Source organism: Jaculus jaculus, chromosome 1 (assembly GCF_020740685.1).
Source record: "Jaculus jaculus isolate mJacJac1 chromosome 1, mJacJac1.mat.Y.cur, whole genome shotgun sequence".
Lineage (NCBI taxonomy): Eukaryota > Metazoa > Chordata > Mammalia > Rodentia > Dipodidae > Jaculus > Jaculus jaculus.
Window position 1 is genome coordinate 152,587,507 of NC_059102.1, and position 19,645 is coordinate 152,607,151.

At 50.1% G+C, this 19,645-nt stretch overlaps 1 protein-coding gene across 10 annotated transcripts in view; it reads left to right on the forward strand.

Annotated features, from left to right (window-relative positions):
- Cacna1b (calcium voltage-gated channel subunit alpha1 B) overlaps nucleotides 1-19,645 on the forward strand; it is a 200,632-nt gene that overhangs the window by 79,368 nt on the left and 101,619 nt on the right. For all 10 annotated transcript variants that reach the window (XM_045146210.1, XM_045146214.1, XM_045146223.1 and 7 more), the window contains exons 14-18: nucleotides 1,368-1,499; nucleotides 1,907-1,979; nucleotides 11,214-11,331; nucleotides 13,693-13,760; nucleotides 17,487-17,593. In XM_045146210.1, the coding sequence (XP_045002145.1) occupies nucleotides 1,368-1,499; nucleotides 1,907-1,979; nucleotides 11,214-11,331; nucleotides 13,693-13,760; nucleotides 17,487-17,593 (498 nt within the window). The remainder of the gene's footprint in view (nucleotides 1-1,367; nucleotides 1,500-1,906; nucleotides 1,980-11,213; nucleotides 11,332-13,692; nucleotides 13,761-17,486; nucleotides 17,594-19,645) is intronic.

Genomic DNA, 19,645 nt, shown 5'->3' on the forward strand with positions numbered 1-19,645 from the left:
CTGGTGGGACCAAAAGTGTTGACATCAAGCCTGTACAGGACATGGGTCTATACTCACTTCCCAGGTAGATTGTAATGCTGCTGTCGTTTCCATTTGTCTTAAATTCAAACATCAGGCCATCTAAGGACATGGAGGTGTGAATGAAGAAGAGGATTCAGCATGAGTTCAGCTCCAGCTTGGGTCCACAAACACACTGAGCATGTCTTGTGCTCTCCTTAGCCTGCCTTGATGGCACTGTGGTGCTTTGGCTCTCTACTACGTGACCACAGGCCCTATGTGGTAGTGCACGCCTTTAATCCCAGCACTCCAGAGGGAGGCTGAGGTAGCAGGATCACCATGAGTTTGAGACCAGTCTAGACTACAGAGGGAGCTCAGAGTCAGCCTGGGCATACAGTGAGACCCTACCTTGAAAAACCAAAATAAATAAGTATATAAATAAAACATGACCACAGGAGCCAGCTTCCCCTCAGCCTTGGGCCTTCTGCTCCTCCCAGACACCAGGGACTCTTGTTCCGAAGCAGATTGATCCCTGCCAAGCAGAAGGCTGGACCCTTTGCAGAGTTTTCTAGCATTCTTGGACCAATCCTCACACTTCTTGTAAGAAGGGGTGTGGGAAGTGGCTGGGCCACTGGTCTGAGCACAAGGGGGAAGGACAGCACTTTAGGGCCCTGGATGCCACCCGAGACTATGAGCAAAGGGACACCCGTGCCCGTCTTGCTACTCTGTACTCCACATCAGGGTGACAGCATAGTATGTGCAAAAGTGCAGAGACAGATGGCATGTCCTCCCTGGGGAGCTGGGGTGATAAGGATGCCCGGAGGGAAGGCCATGGGAACCGTCTCTTATCAGCAAGGCCATCAGCAGATGTGGCTGGTCACTTCATGCTGCAGAGCTTGGTTCATTCCAACGGCGGTCCTCGGGGAGGTGGCGCTTGCTCGGGAAGCTGCTTGCTGACAGGGCAGTGCTGGCTGAAGCCTTGATGGCTGACAGTGTGGCGCTGGGTGCGGGCTGAGTGAGCACAGGGTAGTGAAGCTGGAGGGATGGAGGATGAAGTCTGGGCTTTTGCCTCACCAAACCCATGGGTTCTTTCTGCGGAGGCTGGTGGAACACTTAGGGAGAGTGAGGCTGAGTCCAGTACTGCACACATCGGCTGTTGTCGCTATGCCATGTGGGGACTGAGAGTCCTGGGTAGTGGGTCCGAAACCCTGGAGAAACGATGCCTCGTGGGCAGGCTGGGGCTCAGGCTGGAAGTCACAGAAGCCAGCGTGAATGCAGGAAACCGGGATGAGTGTGAGGTCAGCATCGAGATGGCACAGTGGCACAGCCAGGCAGAGCTCAAGCTTCAGTCACCCTGCCTGCCCCACCAGGTACTGGAACTCCCTGAGGAACCTAGTGGTGTCCCTGCTTAACTCCATGAAGTCCATCATCAGTCTCCTCTTCCTGCTCTTCCTCTTCATCGTGGTCTTCGCCCTGCTGGGGATGCAGCTGTTTGGGGGACAGTAAGTAACCCTGGAGTAGGAGGGCAGGTCATGGGGTGGCGGGGGGAGGTGAGGGACAATGGGCAACAGGAGCTCAGAATAAACAATGCTATCCCATCTCCTTACTAAAAGCCCTCAAAAGGGCCGGGTGTGGTGGCCCACGCCTTTAATCCCAGCACTTGGGAGGCAGAGGTAGGAGGATCACTGTGAGTTTGAGGCTGCCCTGGGAATACATAGTGAATTCCAGGTCAGCCTGGGCCAGAGTGAGACCCTATCTGGAAAAAAACAAAAAAGTAAAAGCCCTCAAAAGGGGCTGGGGATGCTCAGGGCACCTGTAACAAGCACCTCGACGCTGAGGGGTGGTCCCCTGGGCCCTGGTGGGGACCTGCCTCTTCCCAAGATATCTCCTCCCCCCCCCCCCCCGCCAGGTTCAACTTTAGAGATGAGACTCCGACGACCAACTTTGACACTTTTCCCGCTGCCATCCTCACTGTGTTTCAGGTGAGGCTTCTTGCTCTCTGCTCTCCTCCCCTCTCCCCAAGGTGCTGGTTAGCTCAACCCAACGTCCCACATTCTGTCACACCCCAAAAGAAAGGCTTTGGTGGGCCCTGGCTGTTAAGGGAAGCCTGGTACTCTGCTGCCACCCCACTGGGCAAGTAAGCTCTTTTGGGGTGCTGGTGTCAATCAGCAGCTGTGTCAAGCTGCCACTTGGGACCTGAAGCCACTTATCTTTTACCCTTAGGGCAAAACTCATAGCTTTCCCTGAACTTCTCCTGCAAGGGTCTCAGGCCAGTGGACTTTCTGTTTTCTGTTCAGCCTGGGACATGTGCCTATCATGGCCTCCTGGAAAGCTGAGGCTATGGTCCATTGTCCATGATGGGGCCTTGTTGGCACAGGTTCTCTCTGGGGGAGTCTTGGTTGGGGACTTTCTCCCTTTGACAATGTGGCCTCACAGTGCGGCCAGAACTGGCCTCATTAATTACATAATGCTCCTGCATTTCCATCCCATGACGCCTGCCTGGACGCCTTGCCTGAGACTGGGTAGTTGTCCCGCCACGATGACTCTTAGGAGGCAGGCAGGCTGGATGTACTCAGCTCAAACCCTGGCCTCGGAGGGCCAGAGCTGAGCCAACGTGTGGAGGGGCCTTTACAACCCCTCTCTCAGGAGGAAGTCTTTCCAGCAGATGATCCAAGCTGCACTGGTGACTTGCCTGACAGAGCAGCTTGGCTCTGACAGTCTGCTCCTATGCCCTGCACAACCTCTGCTTCTTCACCACCATCACCCCGCCACCCCACTTCCCCAAGACCCTTGTGGCTATTAGCTTAGCCACTGCCACATATTAGCTCAGTCTCCTGCTCCTGTTGGCAGACCTGGACCTCCTTGCTCCCTCCCTCCCTCCCTCCCTCCCTCCCTCCCTCCCTCCCTCCCTCCTCCCTCCCTCCCTTCCTTCCTTCCTTTCATCTCACCTCTGCATCCTCTGCTTCTTTTCCCTGCCTCGACCTCCCCAAGAGAACCTGTCCTCCCATCCTATGCACCTGTCCTTTCAATCTGAAAAGCTCTGGGTTGCTTATAGGCCAGTTGCTTCCAGCGTTCGAGCCTCTAGCAGGTGACAGGACCTTTCAGGCCAAGAACACAAACGAGCGTGGCTCCAGCCTGGGGCCATTGTGTGCCGCAGTCTGCGTAGGGAGCAGGTGCTCGTGATGGGAAGGAGTGCGTCTTTTGAGTTTAGGGAGCCGAGGGTAACAGGAATCAGGGATGGGAAATTGGGAAGAGTGTTATCACCAAAGTGAGCGTGGCAAGAGGGCAGGTTTGGTCTCAGATGGGCTCTAAGACTGGGGACCGGGTTAGATGGACCCTGTAGGCAAATAAGCTTTAAATAGGGGAGGGTTTCAGACCGAGAGAGCGACAGGTTGGTGGTGACTGCTTTCTGCATCTGTTGTCAGAAAGGCCCTGGGCACAGTGCGGCGGGGAGGGACGCGCAGGTAGGAAAAGAAGCGGTGCTTCTATTCAGAGGGGGCTCTGACAGACCTCAGACGCTCTTTGCTCTGAACACAGCAACAGTGTCCTGTACAGCAGGACCTAGCCAAGAGAAATAGAGGTTTGTTAAGCTAGAAATGGAGTAACATCACCATGGGAAGCGGCAGCCCAGCCACCAGTATATGGAGTGGGAAGAGGCAGGCAGGCTGAGCATTTGAGTCCCATGCCTTTAGCAGTGGGCACACGTGGTTCACCACCCCGACAGCTGGAGGAGGCAGGAAAGGCAGCCAGGGCAGAAGCAGGGCAGGTTTGGCCAGGCCAGGTCTACCCCTGCAGGATGCTTCTGGGCACAGGGGCTGAGATCTAGGAAGGGAGACCCCACCTGTGAAGTAGACTGAGTGTGGGTGGGCGGGTGCAAAGGAGCAGGAGAAACACCTTGCGTCTTCCTCAAGGGAACCTTTACACTGACACCAGCGCAACGGGGCAGCACCCTTGGTTGGGAGGTAAGACCACCTTCAAAGAAAAGGAAGTAACAGAGGAAGTACACATGAGTGAGTTTGGGCATGTCCACTATCCTCAAGAAAAGAGGAAGAACCCTTAAAAATGCTAAAATGGGCCTGGAGTGATGGCTTAGTGGCAGGTTCGATTCCCTAGGATCCACATAAGCAAGATTCACAAGGTGGCACATGCATCTGGAGTCCATTTACGGTGGCTGAAGGCCCTGGCATACCCATTTTTTTCTCTCTCTGCCAAATAAATAAACTAAAATAAATGCTAAAATGGAGGAAAAGACACCTACCTAAGGCAGAAACAAAGAACTAACTAGAACTCCCTGTAATGAAAACCATAGCTGTTAAATTAAACGTGTGGGTGGACTGTAGTCTGGACGTTGTCTACAGGAGGCCAGGCAGGCGAGCTGGGAGGAGTGAGGTTCCCAGCTGGTCGCAGCATTGAAACGAGAGACTTGACATCCTGGATTAGCTAGGGTGGGGGCTAAGCCAGAAAACAGCTGGGCAGAGCACTTTGCTAACATAGGGTTCCAAAAACCACAAAAAGAAACAATGGAGAGAGAGAGGTGGCCAGTTCTTTCAGGAGGAGTCTTGGCGTTGCACAGGAGCCAAGGTTGGGGAAGAGTAATTCTAGACTGAGACACACCCACAAGGCAGAGGAGAATACCCTAAAAGCTTCCCTAGAAAAAGAAATGTCTAGCCAAGCGTGGTGGCGCACACCTTTAATCCCAGCACTCAGGAGCAGAGGTAGGAGGGTCACTGAGTTTGAGGTCACCCTGAGACTACATAGTGAATTCCAGGTCAGCCTGAGTTAGAGTGAGGCCTTATCTCAAAAAACAAAAAACAAAAAACAAAAAAACAAAAACAAAAAAAAAAAAAACCCAAAAAACTAAATAAAGGAAAAAAAGAGAGAGAGATTTCTGGGCTGGAGAAATGGCTTTGTGGTTAGTTTTTGCCTGCAAAGCCTAACAACCCAGGTTCGATTCCCTAGCACCCATGCAAAGCCACATCCACAGAGGCGCATGCACCTGGCATTTGTTTGCACTGGCTGGAAGCCTTGGGACACACAACCTGTCTCTCTTCTCTCTCTTTCTCTCTGCTTGCAAATAAATAAAAAAAAATAAAAGAAAATAGTATAAAAAAAGATTTCCTATATAAGAAAGACAAGTCATCAAATGGCTGACTTCACAAGTGACAGATGCTAGAAGGTGATGGAAAGTAAAGTTGGGGGGCTGGAGAGATGGCTCAGTGGTTAAGGCACCTGCCTGCGAAGCCTAAGGACCCAGGTTCAACTCTCCAGAACCCACATAAGCCAGATGCACAAGGTGATGCAAATGTGCAAGGTCGCACATACGCACAAGATGGCACATGCATCTGGAGTTCAATTACATTGGCTGGAGGCCCTGGCATGCCCACCCTTCTCTCTCTCCCCTCCCTTCCTCTCTCTGTCTTCTCTCTCTGATACACACATTCTCTCTCTCACTCTCCTGCATTAAAAAAAAAGTCCAGTCTGTTGGGCTTGCCTAAAAGAGAGAGAGAGAGAGAGAAAGAAGAAAAGAAAGAAAGAAAGAAAAGAAATGAAATGAAACATTGGATTACTGTGGTCCAGCCTTGAAGCCTAGACTGAGTCTGAGAGTTGTGACTCAGTATGAGGAAGGACCAGAAGACCCTTTAGATAAGAGACATGGAGAGCACCACCAGTGACCATTGAAAGTTCCTTGAATGTCCACGCAGAAGAAAAAATACACTGACCTGAGAAGAGGCCTGGGCCACTTTCAGACCCAAGCCAGCAAGTTCAGACAGCTTTACAAGTGAATTCTACATATTTACAAGTTATTCCAGTTTTATGTGGATACTCCAGACAACGTTAGAGCTGCCGGCTCTTTTTTTTTTTTTTTTCGAGGTAGGGTCTCACTCTAGCCCAGGCTGACCTGGAATTCACTATGGAGTCTCAGGGTGGCCTTGAACTCACGGCAATCCACCTATCTCTGCCTCCTGAGTGCTGGGATTAAAGGTGTGCGCCACCACGCCCGGCCTGCCTGCTCATTTTATGAGGCTAAAACAGCCTTGGTATGAAAAATTAAATCCAGACAATATGAGAAAAGAAAAAGAAAAGAATAGGCCAAAACATCCAGAGTCAGAGAAAATCAAAAGTCAAGGTTTCCTTCCTGAGCTAGGCATCTTGTACATCTGTAATCCCAGCACTCAGGAGGTCAAGGAAGAGGATTACAAGTTTGATCCTCTCCTAAAAAAGAAAAAGAAAGCTGGGTGTGGTGGTGCACGCCTTTAATCCCAGCACTTGGGAGGCTCACTGTGAGTTCGAGGCCACCCTGAGACTCCATAGTGAATTCCAGGTCAGCCTGAGCTAGAGCGAGACCCTACCTCGAAAAACAAAAAACAAAACAAAAATAAACACCCCAAGTCCTAAAACAATAAAGAATGAAAGAAAAGAAAAAAACAAAAATTATCTTTATAAATAACCAGAACTTACTGTGTCAGTAGGCTGAGGAAGAGGTATCTGACCTCTTGCCTAAACACCATGGCCAAGTAAGGAGTCAGGTGTGTGAGGCTGGTGAGGAGGGCATGGGGCTTGACGGTGCTCTCCGCTTTGTGCGTTTTTGCAAAGTCCATGAAAACTGTTTCCTGGAAAAGAAACTCTACTGCTTCTTCCAAGTAAAAATCCTGGGCAGATTATTCTAGTGTTAGCGGTCTTAGTGCAGAATAAGGAAAAACCAAGCAAGAATTTTCAGAATTGATAAGAAGGAAGAATGTTATTTACAGATGAAATATACAAAACAAACAAAAAACAAGTGCTGTCATTGCATGTGCTATGGGACAATTTAGTTAGCCATGTAAAAATACATGAAATTGGGTTTCATACTACACCAGATGAGAAACTCAGTTCTAGGTGAATTAAATCCTGTGTGTGAAAAGAAACTCTAAAATTACAGAAGAGCATACACAAGTGCATTAACGAAGATATAAGTGCAGGGAATAATTTGATTACATTAACATAATACAACAGGGCATGGTGGCACACACCTTTTATCCCAAACTCTGAAGGCTAAGGTAGAAGGATCACCATGAGTTTGAGACCAGCCTGGCCTACAAAGTGATGGGAATATGACCAAAATGCAATGTTAAAATAAATAAGTACTAAATAGGGGCTTAGCAGTTAAGGCGCTTGCCTGTGAAGCCTAAGGACCCACATTCGACTGTCCAGGTCCCATGTAAGCCAGACGCACAAGGTGATGCAAGTGTGCAAGGTTGTACATGCGCACAAGATGGTGCACACGTCTGGAGTTTGATTGCAGTGACTGGAGGCCCTGGCTCTCTCTCTTGCTCTCACTGTCTTGCATAAAAGAAAGGGCAGTCTGTTGGGCTTGCTTTAAAAAATTTAAAAATAAATAGGGCTGAGGAGATGGCTTAGCAGTTAAGGCGCTTGCCTGTGAAGCCTAAGGACCCATGTTTGACTCTCCAGGTCCCACATAAGCCAGATGCAAGGTGACACAAGCCTGCAAGGTCACACATGCGCACTAGGTGGTGCATGCGTCTGGAGTTCAATTACAGCGCCTGGACACCCTGGCGTGCCAATTCTGTCTCTTTCTCCCTCTCTCCCATTCTCTCTCTCTCATAAAAAGAAAAAAAAAAAACACCCAGATATTTAAAAAACCCATGGACAGAAAGCAAATACACCTAGTGCTATCAAGTACATCTTCTAGAATGTACTGAAAACTCCCATAAGTCAAAAAGAAGAGAACATAGAAGAGTTAAAGGCTAAGGATGTCAATCAGTTGTTCACAGGAAGGAAACATGGATGAGTAAAACCGCAGTCAGTTTATTGTAGCCAGGGAGATGCAAATTAAACTAACAGTGCGACCCTTTCTACCTGTCAGTGCAGCCAAAATTAAGAGATCCCACAATGTCAAGCTTTTGAGATGTTGGTGAGATGAGCAACCCTAAGCGCCGATGGGTTGTTAGACGCACAATGGACCGTGATTTCCTGACGCCGACAGAAACCCCACATCGGCAGTGGTGGCTGTGCTCTGCCTTTGGCCCGGTGCACAGAGACAGTACAGCAGCTGTGAGGGCAAAGGGCTGGAAGCAACCTGGCTGTTCATCATCTGGGGGATGTAAGAAAAGTGTTACGAGGATACAGTAGGGAAAACGAAAGACTAGACCTAAATGGGCCAGCACAGGCAAGTGTCAGGATGCGACTATGTAAGACAGTGTGACACGCCACGTACAGGCTGGTATGGGGATGGTAAACATCAAAACCGGGGAACTGTTTGCCTGGCGGAGAAGGTGGGAGGATGGAGGGACCTTCAGCCTCATTTTGTTAATGTCTTAAGCTGGGTGGTAGATGCATAGAGGTTCTTCTGTTATTTGCTATGTGTTTCATATTGTTTAAAATATTACATAATTTGGGTTGGAGAAATGGCTTAGCAGTTAAGTTTGCCTGCAAAGCCAAAGGACCCAGGTTCAATTTGCCAGGAACCAGATCAGCCAGATGCACAAGATGGTGCATGTGTCTGGAGTTCGTTTGCAATGGCCGGAGGCCCTGACATACCCATTCTCTCTCTGTCTGCCTCTTTCTCCCTCTCTCTCAAATAAATAAATAAAAATAAAATATTTGCAATATTACATAAGTTTAAAAACTCTGCCAGGTGTAGTGGTGCACGCCTTTAATCCCAGCACTCAGGAGGCAGAGGTAGGAGGCTTGCTGTGAGTTTGATATCATCCTGGGACTACATAGTGAATTCCAGGTCAGCCTGGGCTAGTGTGAAACCCTACCTCGAAAAAAAAAAATCTAAGAATACAAAAAGAGGGACTAGGGCTGGAGAGATGGCTTAGTGGTTAAACACTTGCCTGTGAAGCCTAAGGACCCTGGTTCAAGGCTCGATTCCCCAGTAGCGAAGTAAGCCAGATGCACAAGGGGGCGCATGTGTCTGGAGTTAGTTTGTAGTGGCTGGAGGCCCAGATGAACCCATTCTCTCTATCTCTCTCTGCCTCTTTTCTTCCTCTCTCTGTCACTCATAAGTACATAAAAATTAAAAACAAGAGGGACTAAGGAGATGGCTCAGTGGTCAAAGGCACTTGCTTTCAAAGTCTGCTGTCCCAGGGTCCAATTCCCAAGCTGCCCGTGTAAGCCATATGCAAGAAGTGGTGCAGGTGTCTGGTGTTCATTTATATAGAGGCAAGTGGCTCTGGTGCACACTCGCATGCACACACACATGCAAATAAATAATAACCATGTAAGTAAATTAAAATTTTTTTTCTACAAAAAGCTTTTTAAAAGTGGAACTGGGGGCTGGAGAGATGGCTTAGCAGTTAAACGCTTGCCCGTGAAGCCTAAGGACCCCGGTTCGAGGCTCCATTCTCCAGGACCCACGTTAGCCAGATGCACAAGGGGGCGCACGTGTCTGGAGTTCGTTTGCAGTGGCTGGAAGCCCTGGCGCGCCCATTCTCTCTCACGCTCTCTCTTTCTGCCTCTTTCTGTCTCTGTCACTCTCAAATAAATAAATAAAAATGAACCAAAAAAAATTTAAAAAAAAGAAAAGGGCATGGTGATGCATGCCTTTAATCCCAGCAGAGGTAGGAGGATCACTGTGAATTTGAGGTGAGCCTGAGACTACATAGTGAACTCCAGGTCACCCTGAGCTAGAGTGAGACCCTACTCAAAAACAAAACAAAACAAAACAAAAATTGTCAAAGAAAATAGGACCTTGGGATGGGGAGGAATTCTTAAACAAGGTGTGAAAAGCAGAAATCATGAAGAAAAAGACTGAAATATTTGACTACATCAGTTTCTTTAAGTTGAAAAAAAACAAACAGAATAAGAAGATATTTCTAGTAGATCATACAGACAGTGGGGTATTAGTAAGTCTCACAGATAAGTAGGAAAAAAGATGTGCTGTTAGAAATGAGGACCAGAGGGCGGAAAAGCGAGACAAGCATAGAACTCACGGCTCTTAAGAGAATTGTCCAGGCTCAGACTCAGCAGATTGGGAACTATCCGTGTGTAGCACAATGTCAAAGATGGCGTGAGGCTATGAGAAGAATATGTTCTATGAGGAAAAAGCATCTAGTGAAGTTATAAAGATATAGGTACCTATTAATCAGCAGTTTCAGTTCTAGACCAACAGAGACACCATAGCAAAAATCTTAAAGTGTGTGTCAGGAAGAAAGTGAGTTTAATGAACAAGGGGAAACTGCAGTGTTTTCTATGAATAAGTAGCTCTATATAATTACCATGGTAACCTTCAGCGATACAATACCAGACAGAAACAGAAGTGAGAGAATAGCTCATGGTCTGACACCTTCCTGTGTGCTGATTCTGTTTGCAGACATGTCTGCGGTGTGTTGTGGAACAATAGACTTGGGTCTGTCTTTGGGCTTGCCATTAGGGGGTAGTCAAGGACAGTAAGACCCATGTCAATGGGACAGAATGTTGTTTCCATCTGGGGTGATGGACACATGAGTGTGTTACTCTGTCTTCTTGTACTTCTCAGAAAATAAAAGTTAAAAAGATCTGAGTTTTGGGCTGGAGAGATGGCTTAGTGGTTAAGGCGCTTGCCTGTGAAGCCTAAGGACCCAGGTTGGATTCTCCAGGTCGCATGTAAGCCAGATGGCACACCCCACACAGTGGCATATAAGTCTGGAGTTATTTGCAGTGGCTAGAGGCCCTGGCATGCCCATTTTCTTTCTCTCTCTTTCTTTCTGTCTCAAATAAAAAATAAACAGATCAACCTGGGCTAGAGTTAGACCCTACCTCGAAAAACCAAAAAAAAAATAAAATAAAATAAACATATACATATACATATACATACATACATACATACATACATACATATATATATATATATATATATATATATACACACACACACATATATATATATGGGTTTGCCAATGGGGCCAGGGTCACACAAGGGTGGCAGAGTCAAAGGCCCAGCTGCTCTCATGTGGCTCAAACAGCTTGTTTCCTTCTCTGACCCTCAGCTTCCTCTCTGGCAGCCAGCTCTGGGCCTCAGGGAGGCTGGCTCTAACCAGCTTCACCTCCCCATGGCCACTGTCTGTCCTCCTTTGTCCCTTTGGAGCTACTCATACCTAAAGATGTGTGCATGGATGTCCCCGCCATTGGTGTGGGTACATTCTGACTCAACCCTGTGCGTACATGTGGTCATGCGCACTGTGTGCGGCCGCATGTGATGCCCATGTGCCCTGTGCTGTTCTTTCCTCCCGCAGATCCTGACAGGAGAGGACTGGAATGCGGTGATGTATCACGGGATCGAGTCACAAGGTGGAGTCAGCAAAGGCATGTTCTCCTCCTTCTACTTCATTGTCCTAACGCTGTTCGGAAACTGTATCCTTCTTGGGGGTTGATGCATGTGGTTAGTGTGTGGTGCTTTTCCTGTGACTCCCTGTAGGTCTTTGAGTCTAGAAGACTTGGGCCTTCTCAGCTAAATGTGGGTAAAGAGTATCCCCCAGGTACTGAAGCATTGAGTCTGGAGGTGCTGCATGGGGACGGGGGCTAGATGAATGCAGACTTGGGGGCCTTGCAGGAAGGTGTGGATCTGGAATGGCTAGGGTAGCATTTCCTCATTAGGTTTAATTAAGTTTTGGCACTGGGCTTTAAGAAAAGCTCTTCAGCTGGAACTAGAGATGCAGAGCAAGGCTTCTGTGGAGGACAGCAGGAAACAAGGGCTTTGCTTCAGGCCTCTTCTCAGAGGCAGGTCTGCAGGGCCCAGAAGAGAGGGCTGTTCCCTCCCTGGTCCAGGACAGACTGAACAGTAGGTGGCCGTGTAGAAAGGAGACTCGTCCAAGCTTGTCGTGCATGTCAGGATGCGGGCCAAGGGAACCAGGTCTACATGCAGCTGAGGCAGGAAATGCAGGCTCAGGAGCGTTGGGGGTTAGAAACTCATCTGGTTATCCAACCTCTGTGGGTATAAAGCTGGGGTCCCATCCCTAGTCAGCAGGACTGGGGGTGGGGCGGGGCGGGGCTCTGAAATCATGCATTCTAACAGACAGGTTCCAATAGCTGCGGTCTAGTGACCCTACATTGAGAACTATGGTAGAATGTTCTACAGCCCAGTGAAAAATTATAAGCAGAGGAATTGCACAGCTACCTCTACCAGGGTGGGTCCTTTTCAGATCAGGATGGGGGTTCCTCTCTCAAGGCTGGAAATAGGGCGGAGCCAGTGTGGAGGAAACAAAGAGCAGCTCTGGTTGTGGGAGAGGGAAGGGTAAACTTTGACAGGGACAGCCGCTGTCATCCCCGGCCTGGAACAAAGCAGTGACCTACCAGACCAGTGCAGCTCTGATGCCCTCAGATCAGACATGCTGCTCACCAGGTGTCTCCTTCCCTGTTCAATCAGGGTGGCTTCGGATGCACTTGTATGTCCCTCTAGACGTCCCCAGGGGTGTCATCCTTGGCTCTGTCCTGAGAATGGATTCATAGGTGTGTGGCTGCTTGATGGCAGCTTGGCCTTGGTGTCCAGCAGGCTTACATGGACAGTGCTTCTGTGAGACTACCCTGGACCCCAGTGAGGGGTACCTGCCCAGCCAGAGAAGAGCTGACTTGAGCAGGTCATGGCTTTGGTCAGTCACTGCTTGCCTGACTCAAGCCAGTGCCATGCGGAGGACAGCACAGCCTGGCAAGAGTGTGTCCCCAGACGTGAGCTAGGGAGCACAGGACCTCGATGTGCATAGGAGACATCTGACAGGATCTGTGACAGTTCTGGTTGCCCAGTCCAGGGACATCGAGTAGACATCCAAGTAGACAGAGGCCAAAGACCATCTTGCTCAGTTTTCCAGCAGTGCTGAGGTTACGGATGACTCAGGTGGGTTAGCCTAGATCGAGGCCTAACTGTGCTAATTACAGCAAGGAATACAGAGGTGAGCTCATGGGAGGGGCTAATGGGAAGGGTTCCTTTAGCAAGGTTCGCCACAGGGACCAGGGGTGTTGGCAGTGCCAAGGCCTTGTCCTGGCCAGATTCAAGGAGGAGGCTAGTGCGGCACCGGGATGTGGCTGTGGCTTCTTCCTTCCTGAAGGAGCAGTGGCAGCACCTCGTCACAGGGCTCCTGGGGTCCGTCCAGGTTAGGGTGCAGTGCTGCACACTCAGGCCGCTACGTGTCTGTCTCGTATCTGATGTTCCACGGGGGAGCGCATTGAGGGAGGGTGCCCGGAAGAGTTCATGTTGAAGCAGGAAGTAAAAGGAAGGGAATGGCAAAGACAGGAGGTGTTGTCACGGGGCCGGGGAGGTTGGTTGGTTGTTTGTGGTTGGCGTGGGTGGGCTCTGCTCTACAAGCCCCGAAGATTGTGTCGCCCTACCTGGAGCCAGTGAAAGCAGAAGGTGTTTGTCCCAAGGCTTCTCGTGCTGAGTAGAATAGGAGAGAGAGGGGAGCTGAGGCAGGAAGACCATGTGCCCTCTTTAGGAGGCAAAGGGAAATTGACCCAACACCACCTCTGATCTCTGGGAATAAAACATCAGCCCCAGTGGGGAAAAGGATCTATGTGTTCCTTAGGAGATGTTGGGGCTCCGTGAGGCTGCGTGGCAGGGCACATCAGCTGATGAGGACAGAGGCCAGGGATCAGAGGTCTTGTCACCTGGGGGTGACAGGACCCTGGGGAGATGGAGGTTCCTATTTTTCGTGGGCAACCTGGGGAGAATGGTGCGGGACAGAATGAGGCAGAGGTCTCCCTTCCTTAGCTGTAGTCAACCAGATACCCTGCTGAATGTCTTCCTAGCCATTGCTGTGGACAACCTCGCCAATGCCCAGGAGCTGACCAAGGTAGGGATGTCTCCTGCAGCCTGGCTACTGGGAGACTGGGGTGTCAGTTCACATTGCTTTGGTGGGGGGGGGAAGCTGCTGAGTCATGAGGAGGGCCAGCTCCTGGATCAGCCCATGTGACCCTCCCCTTCAGAGACATCTCCCTAACGTCCTGAACAGAGAGGCATTGGCTGGGTACAGAATGTAGGGGCTTGCAGCCACAGAAGAAAGAGGAGACATGACCAAGAGGACAGATAGACATGTGGGCATGATCCCAGAGAAGCCATGGCCAGGGAAGACGGGATCGAGAGGGCAGGATGAGGTGTACAGAGCAGGAGGTATAGACTGCACAGAGGTACCCCAGCCATGCGAGTGAGGGACCAAGATCTGTTGGCCTGAGCAGGTAACATGATGATGGGTAGCGATGCCCCGGGACAAGAGGATGCAGGACATTGTCCCTAGAGACTTTCCTGCTCTCAAAACCTGAAAGGGTAGGGCTGGAGCAATGGTTTAGTGGTTAAGGTGTTTGCCTGCGAAGCCTAAGGGCCCCGGTTTGATTCCCTAGTACTCACATAAGCCAGATGCACAAGGGGGCGCATGTGTCTGGAGTTCGTTTGCAGCGGCTAAAGGCCCGGGTGCACCCATTCTCTCTTTCTATCTGCGTTTTTTCTCTGTCTCTCAAATAAATGTTTTTTTTTTTTTTTAAAAAAAAACCAGAAAGGGCAGTTAGGGAACACCTGTAGTGCTGCCTTCAGACACTGGGTTTGGCTGGAGTCTGAAAGAACAGCGGTGACCCTGTCTCCACACATCTTTGTCACAGCAGGACACCTTCTCTAGGCAGTACCCAGCAGGGACCATTCAATATTCATTTCTCCTACTTGAGCCCAGTAGGGGATATGATTGTGAGCATCTCTTTCTGTGGTTTCCTTCTAGATGACATAGTGCCCTTATCTGATCACCTTAATTCCTGCTGTCCAGGACACTATGTGGCCGGGCTGCCTGCTGAACCCTCAGGCTTGCCGTTTTAGCTCAAACCCTGGCCCCAGCGTGGAGGGCACTGCCACCTGGTGGGACACGTGCTGCACTGCACATGTCCCTTGTTGGTGTTCTATACAGGAGGAGGCCCAGGTGCGGGGTGCTGGGTGTGCTCTCTGATGCTCGACGTGTTTGTGACAGTCTCCGTGTCTGACCTTAGCAGTCCAGTACTTCCATGGCCTCCCAAATCTACCTCATTGTGAGACTGAAGAAAGCAAGGGTAGCTCTCTGCGAGTGTGTCCCTGTCCTGCCTAGTGCTTTGAAGAGGGAATGGCCTGTGTAGTGTCCTAGCTGCAGGTCATGAGCCTCCTTTGGCATTTTCTTTCTCTTTTTAAATTCTTTTTAATTTTTAATTTTTATTTATTTGAGAGAGTCAGAGAGAGAGAGAGATAGCTAGAGAGAATGGGCATGCCAGGGCCTCCAGCCACTGCAAACAGACTCCAGACACATGCGCCACCTTGTGCATCTGGCTTATGTGGATCCTGGGGAATCAAACCAGCGTCCTTTGGCTTTGCAGACAAGTGTCTTAACTGCTAAGCCATCCCTCCAGCCCTCCTTTGGCATTTGCTTAGCCTTTCTTTTCCTGTACCCAGGCCCGGACCTCGAAAGCCCCTCCCTTGTTCTGGCATTTGGCTCCTGAGAACTCAGGAGTATACTTGTTTTTTGCATCCAACATGCACCAATAAGCAAGTATTCTCTTTTTCTTTTTTAAATTTAAGCCAGGTATGATGGCAACACACCTTTTCTGTTTGTTTGTTTTTATTTATTTATTTGAGTGCGACAGACAGAGAGAGATAGAGGCAGAAAGTGAGAGAGAGAATGGGCGCACCAGGGCCTCCAGCCACTGCAAATGAACTCCAGATGCATGTGCCCCCTTGTGCATTAGGCTAACGTGGGTCCTGGGGAATTGATCCTTGAACCAGGGTCCTTAGGCTGCACAGGCAAGCGCTTAACCACTAAGCCATCCCTCCAGCCCCCAACAAGCAAATACTCTTGCCATCCAGGGGCTGTCCAGTCCCTGGATGGGTTGCCCAGATAGGAGAAACCCATGCGCATCCTTAGAGCTGCCCTTGTTGTCAGTGTTTCTGGTATCATGTGAACTTGGGGAGAGCAACAGAATTGGTGCTATGAGCACCAGCGGCTTTTGGGTAGGGGTGAACTTGAGCTCCAAGGCTTCCTGTTTTCAGCTTCTCTTGTGGAGGAAGACAGACTGAAGAGGCAGTGTCTTCAGGGACCTGTTTGTGTATGCCCACTCTCGATGGTGCTCCTGTTTGGGAATTCTCTTGCCTTGAGATTTAGGATTCATGGAGGCCTGTTGTTCTGGTTAGAGGGCATTCCCTGGGCAAGCCAGGAGCTCCAGAAGGGAAATCTTGACCATTCCTCTGTTCGTTAGTGTTTTTATTTGTTTTGTTTTGTGTTGTGTTGTTTTTTCAAAGTAGGCTCTCCCTGTAGACTAAGCTGACCTGGAATTCACTATGTCATCTCAGGGTGGCCTCGAACCCATGGTGATCCTCCTACCTCTGCCACCTGAGTGCTGGTATTAAAGGTGTATGCCACCATGCCCAGTTCTTGTTTGTTTGTTTTAATTTTCCAAGGCAGGCCCGCTGTAGCCTGGGCTGACCTGGAACGTACTCTGTAGCCCTAGGCTGGCCTCAAGCTCCTAGCAGTTCTTACCTCAGCCTCCCAAGTGCTGGACCGAAGGCATGAGTCATCATACCTGGTTTGAGGGTTAAGTTTTAAATTTATTTATTTGTTTAAAAGCATAAAGATAGAGAGGAGACAGTCAGGGAAAGTGGGTGTGCCAGGGCCTCTAGCCACTGCAAATGAACTCCAGACACATGCACCCCTTCTGCATCTGCCTTACTTGGGTCCTGGGGAATTGAACCTGGGTCATTTGGCTTTGCGGGCAAGCACCTTAACCACTAAGCCTTCTCTCCAGCCCTGAGTCTTAAATATTTTATTGTAGAAATTATGAACAGAACCTAAGAGAAGGAAGGAATGCAGAGATCTTGCCAACAGGAGGCAACAGGGGGTTCTAGAAAATGGAAAAGCCCCATTTGCTAGTGTTTCATTGTTGCCAGAAAGACCCAGAGGAACAGTATAAAGGCAGAAAGATTTACTTTGCCTCACACTTTCAGAGGTTGCAGTCCATGGTCGGCTAGTTCCATTGTTTCTGGGCCTGTGGTGAGGTGGAACAGACCTGCTCACCTAATGGTAACCAGGAGGAAAAACAGACTGACAGGACGGGATCAGGCCATGGCCTAACACCTAGGGACATGCCCCTGGTGACCTTCCCTCCTAAAGTTTTCAGCACACCCCCAAATAGTACTACTGTCTGGGAGTCAAGCCTTCAATATGTGGGCCTATAGGAGACAATCTCATAGTGAAATGACAACACTTCATAGTTCCACAAACATATTGTAACACGGATGATTTTTCTGTGATATGGGGAGCAGCTCAAGCTAAATTGTTTGTAGACTTCTCTGGGGACTTTAGTTCAGGCCTTGGAGAGATGAGGATGGACATGGACCAGGGGGCTGTAAATCAGGATTGGTTCCCACTTTTGAGGAGGGCCTGGTAGAGGAGGAGGCCTGGCTGTCTACTCCGTGGTACCAAGGGCAGGAGGCACACAGAGGCCCTGGGAGGAAGAGTTGGTAGCCTCAGAGTGACCACAGCACTTTGAGTGGACGGTCGTTTCTGTTGTCCAAACAGGATGAAGAAGAGATGGAAGAAGCTGCCAATCAGAAGCTCGCCCTGCAGAAAGCCAAAGAAGTGGCCGAAGTCAGCCCCATGTCTGCTGCCAACATCTCCATTGCCGCGTAAGCTCCTGGGCCCGGAACCTGGGTGGCTTGGGTGGTAGAGTCTGTGTCTTCCTATGCCTTGGCTAGGGCTAGTGAGGACTGTCCTGGGCCTGTGTTGAGAGGAACTGGAGCAAAGGCTCACCTGAGCATGTTCTGTGGCTTTCGTCTGTCTGAGCATGGACAGGGTATGAGGGTGCAGCCTTCCCATTGGGTGGGATTGGCTGGGCCACGTTCTGACCCACAGGATGATCCCAGGGTAGTCCCCTGGTGCTGTTCCTAGGCAAAGACCTGGCTGGGGCCAACTGGGCAAGGAAGTTAGCATGCTGATTCTAGACACAGCTTTTCAGAAGAGTAACTTTTTAAAATTTTTGTTTATTTTTATTTACTTGAGACTGACAGACAAAGAGAGAAAGAGGGAGAGAGGGAGAGAGAGAGAGAGAATGGGCATGCCAGGGCATCTAGCCACTGCAAATGAACTGCAGATGTGTGTGCCCCCTTGAGCATCTGGCCAACGTGGGTCCTGGGGAATAGAGCCTTGAACCAGGATCCTTAGGCTTCACAGGCAAGGACTCTCCAGCCCCAGAAGTGTATTTGTATAGGGCTGGGTAGATGGCTCAGTGGATATAGAGCTTGCTGGGCAAGTGTGATGTCATGAGTTCAGATCCCTAGGACCTACATGAAGCCAGATGCAATGGCACACATTTTTAATCCCAGCATGCATGTGGTGACATGGGAAGCTGAGACAGGAATCCTCAGAAGCTTGCAGGCCAGCTAGCCTGGTGCACGCAGTGGCGAACAAAGTCCTATCTCAAATGAGGTAGAAGGTGAGATCTGACACCTGAAATTGTACTCTGACCTCCACATAGACACCATGGCTTGTGTGTGCGTGCGCGCACACACACACACACACATAAGCTTACGTGGAAGGTTGGGGACTTTGGGGATGTTGTAGGAGTTCGGGAAAAGTCTGGCACCTACATGGTCTGGTCATAGGGAGGAGCACAAGAGCAATGATATGCCCTGCTGGCCTTGCAGCTGTATGCCGGCCAGGTCACACACTTCCATAGGCTGGCCTTTGCACCTGGGTCCCTCTCTTTCTGTAGCTGCTGTGTGACCACAGTACCAGGCACAGCAATAGACGCACTGTAGTGGCATGTGCCTGCACTGTGGCATTATGTGGATGAGCGTGTTGGACACTTGCCCACGTGAGGGTTGGTCATGGGTATGACAACAGTAAGTGTGTGTGCCGAGCACGCTGGTACAACAACCAAACTGGTTTGACCAGCGACCCTGAGAAGCGACCACACCGGAGGAACCCCTTTCCCAGTGTACGTCGCGCTGGGGGTGAGGGCTCCGTTGCGGCTTCTTGCCAGTCGTGCCGAGACTTCTGCGAGCCCAGAGCTGTGCGTGTGTTCTCTGTGGTGGTCTGAGCTGCTGGACAGGGAGAGTGCAGCTCCCAAGAACCCCTGGCCTTGACCCTGTTCCTCTCAGCCATGCTGTGTGTGGGTGCTGGGGTACCGTGTGATGCCTCAGCTACTGAAGGACCCTTGCCGATGGTGACTGAGGCCCTCTGTGCTCTGGACAGCAGGACAGATGGTGCTAGGATCCCTGGGAGGGGGTGGCAGGCCCGCGTGGCCCCCATGGCAGGTGCCCAGGGAAGAACGGAGCACTCACGAGGTTGTCTGCTGTAGCCCTCTTACATACATTCGCACATCAACTCACACTCGTAATTTCACACCCGCACACTTGAAGTCTCATGCTCACACGATAGCCAGTTCACAGCCTCAAAACCAGGTCTCACACTAACAGTCTTATATGCTGACTGTTACAATCCCAGTCTTACCCACCCACAACCTCGCTCCTGCTCACAATCCCACTCACAGTCACACTCAGTATCATGATCTCACACACACAGTCTCACACTCATGATCTGAGTCAATCACTCACACCATTACATTCTTACACGCCTGCTTGCACTGAGGCTTGTGAGCTGCTGTGAGCTCGCAGTGTGTTACGGGGGGGGGGGGGCATTGGAGACCTACCTGGCCCTCATTGGCTGGCCAGTGTGAA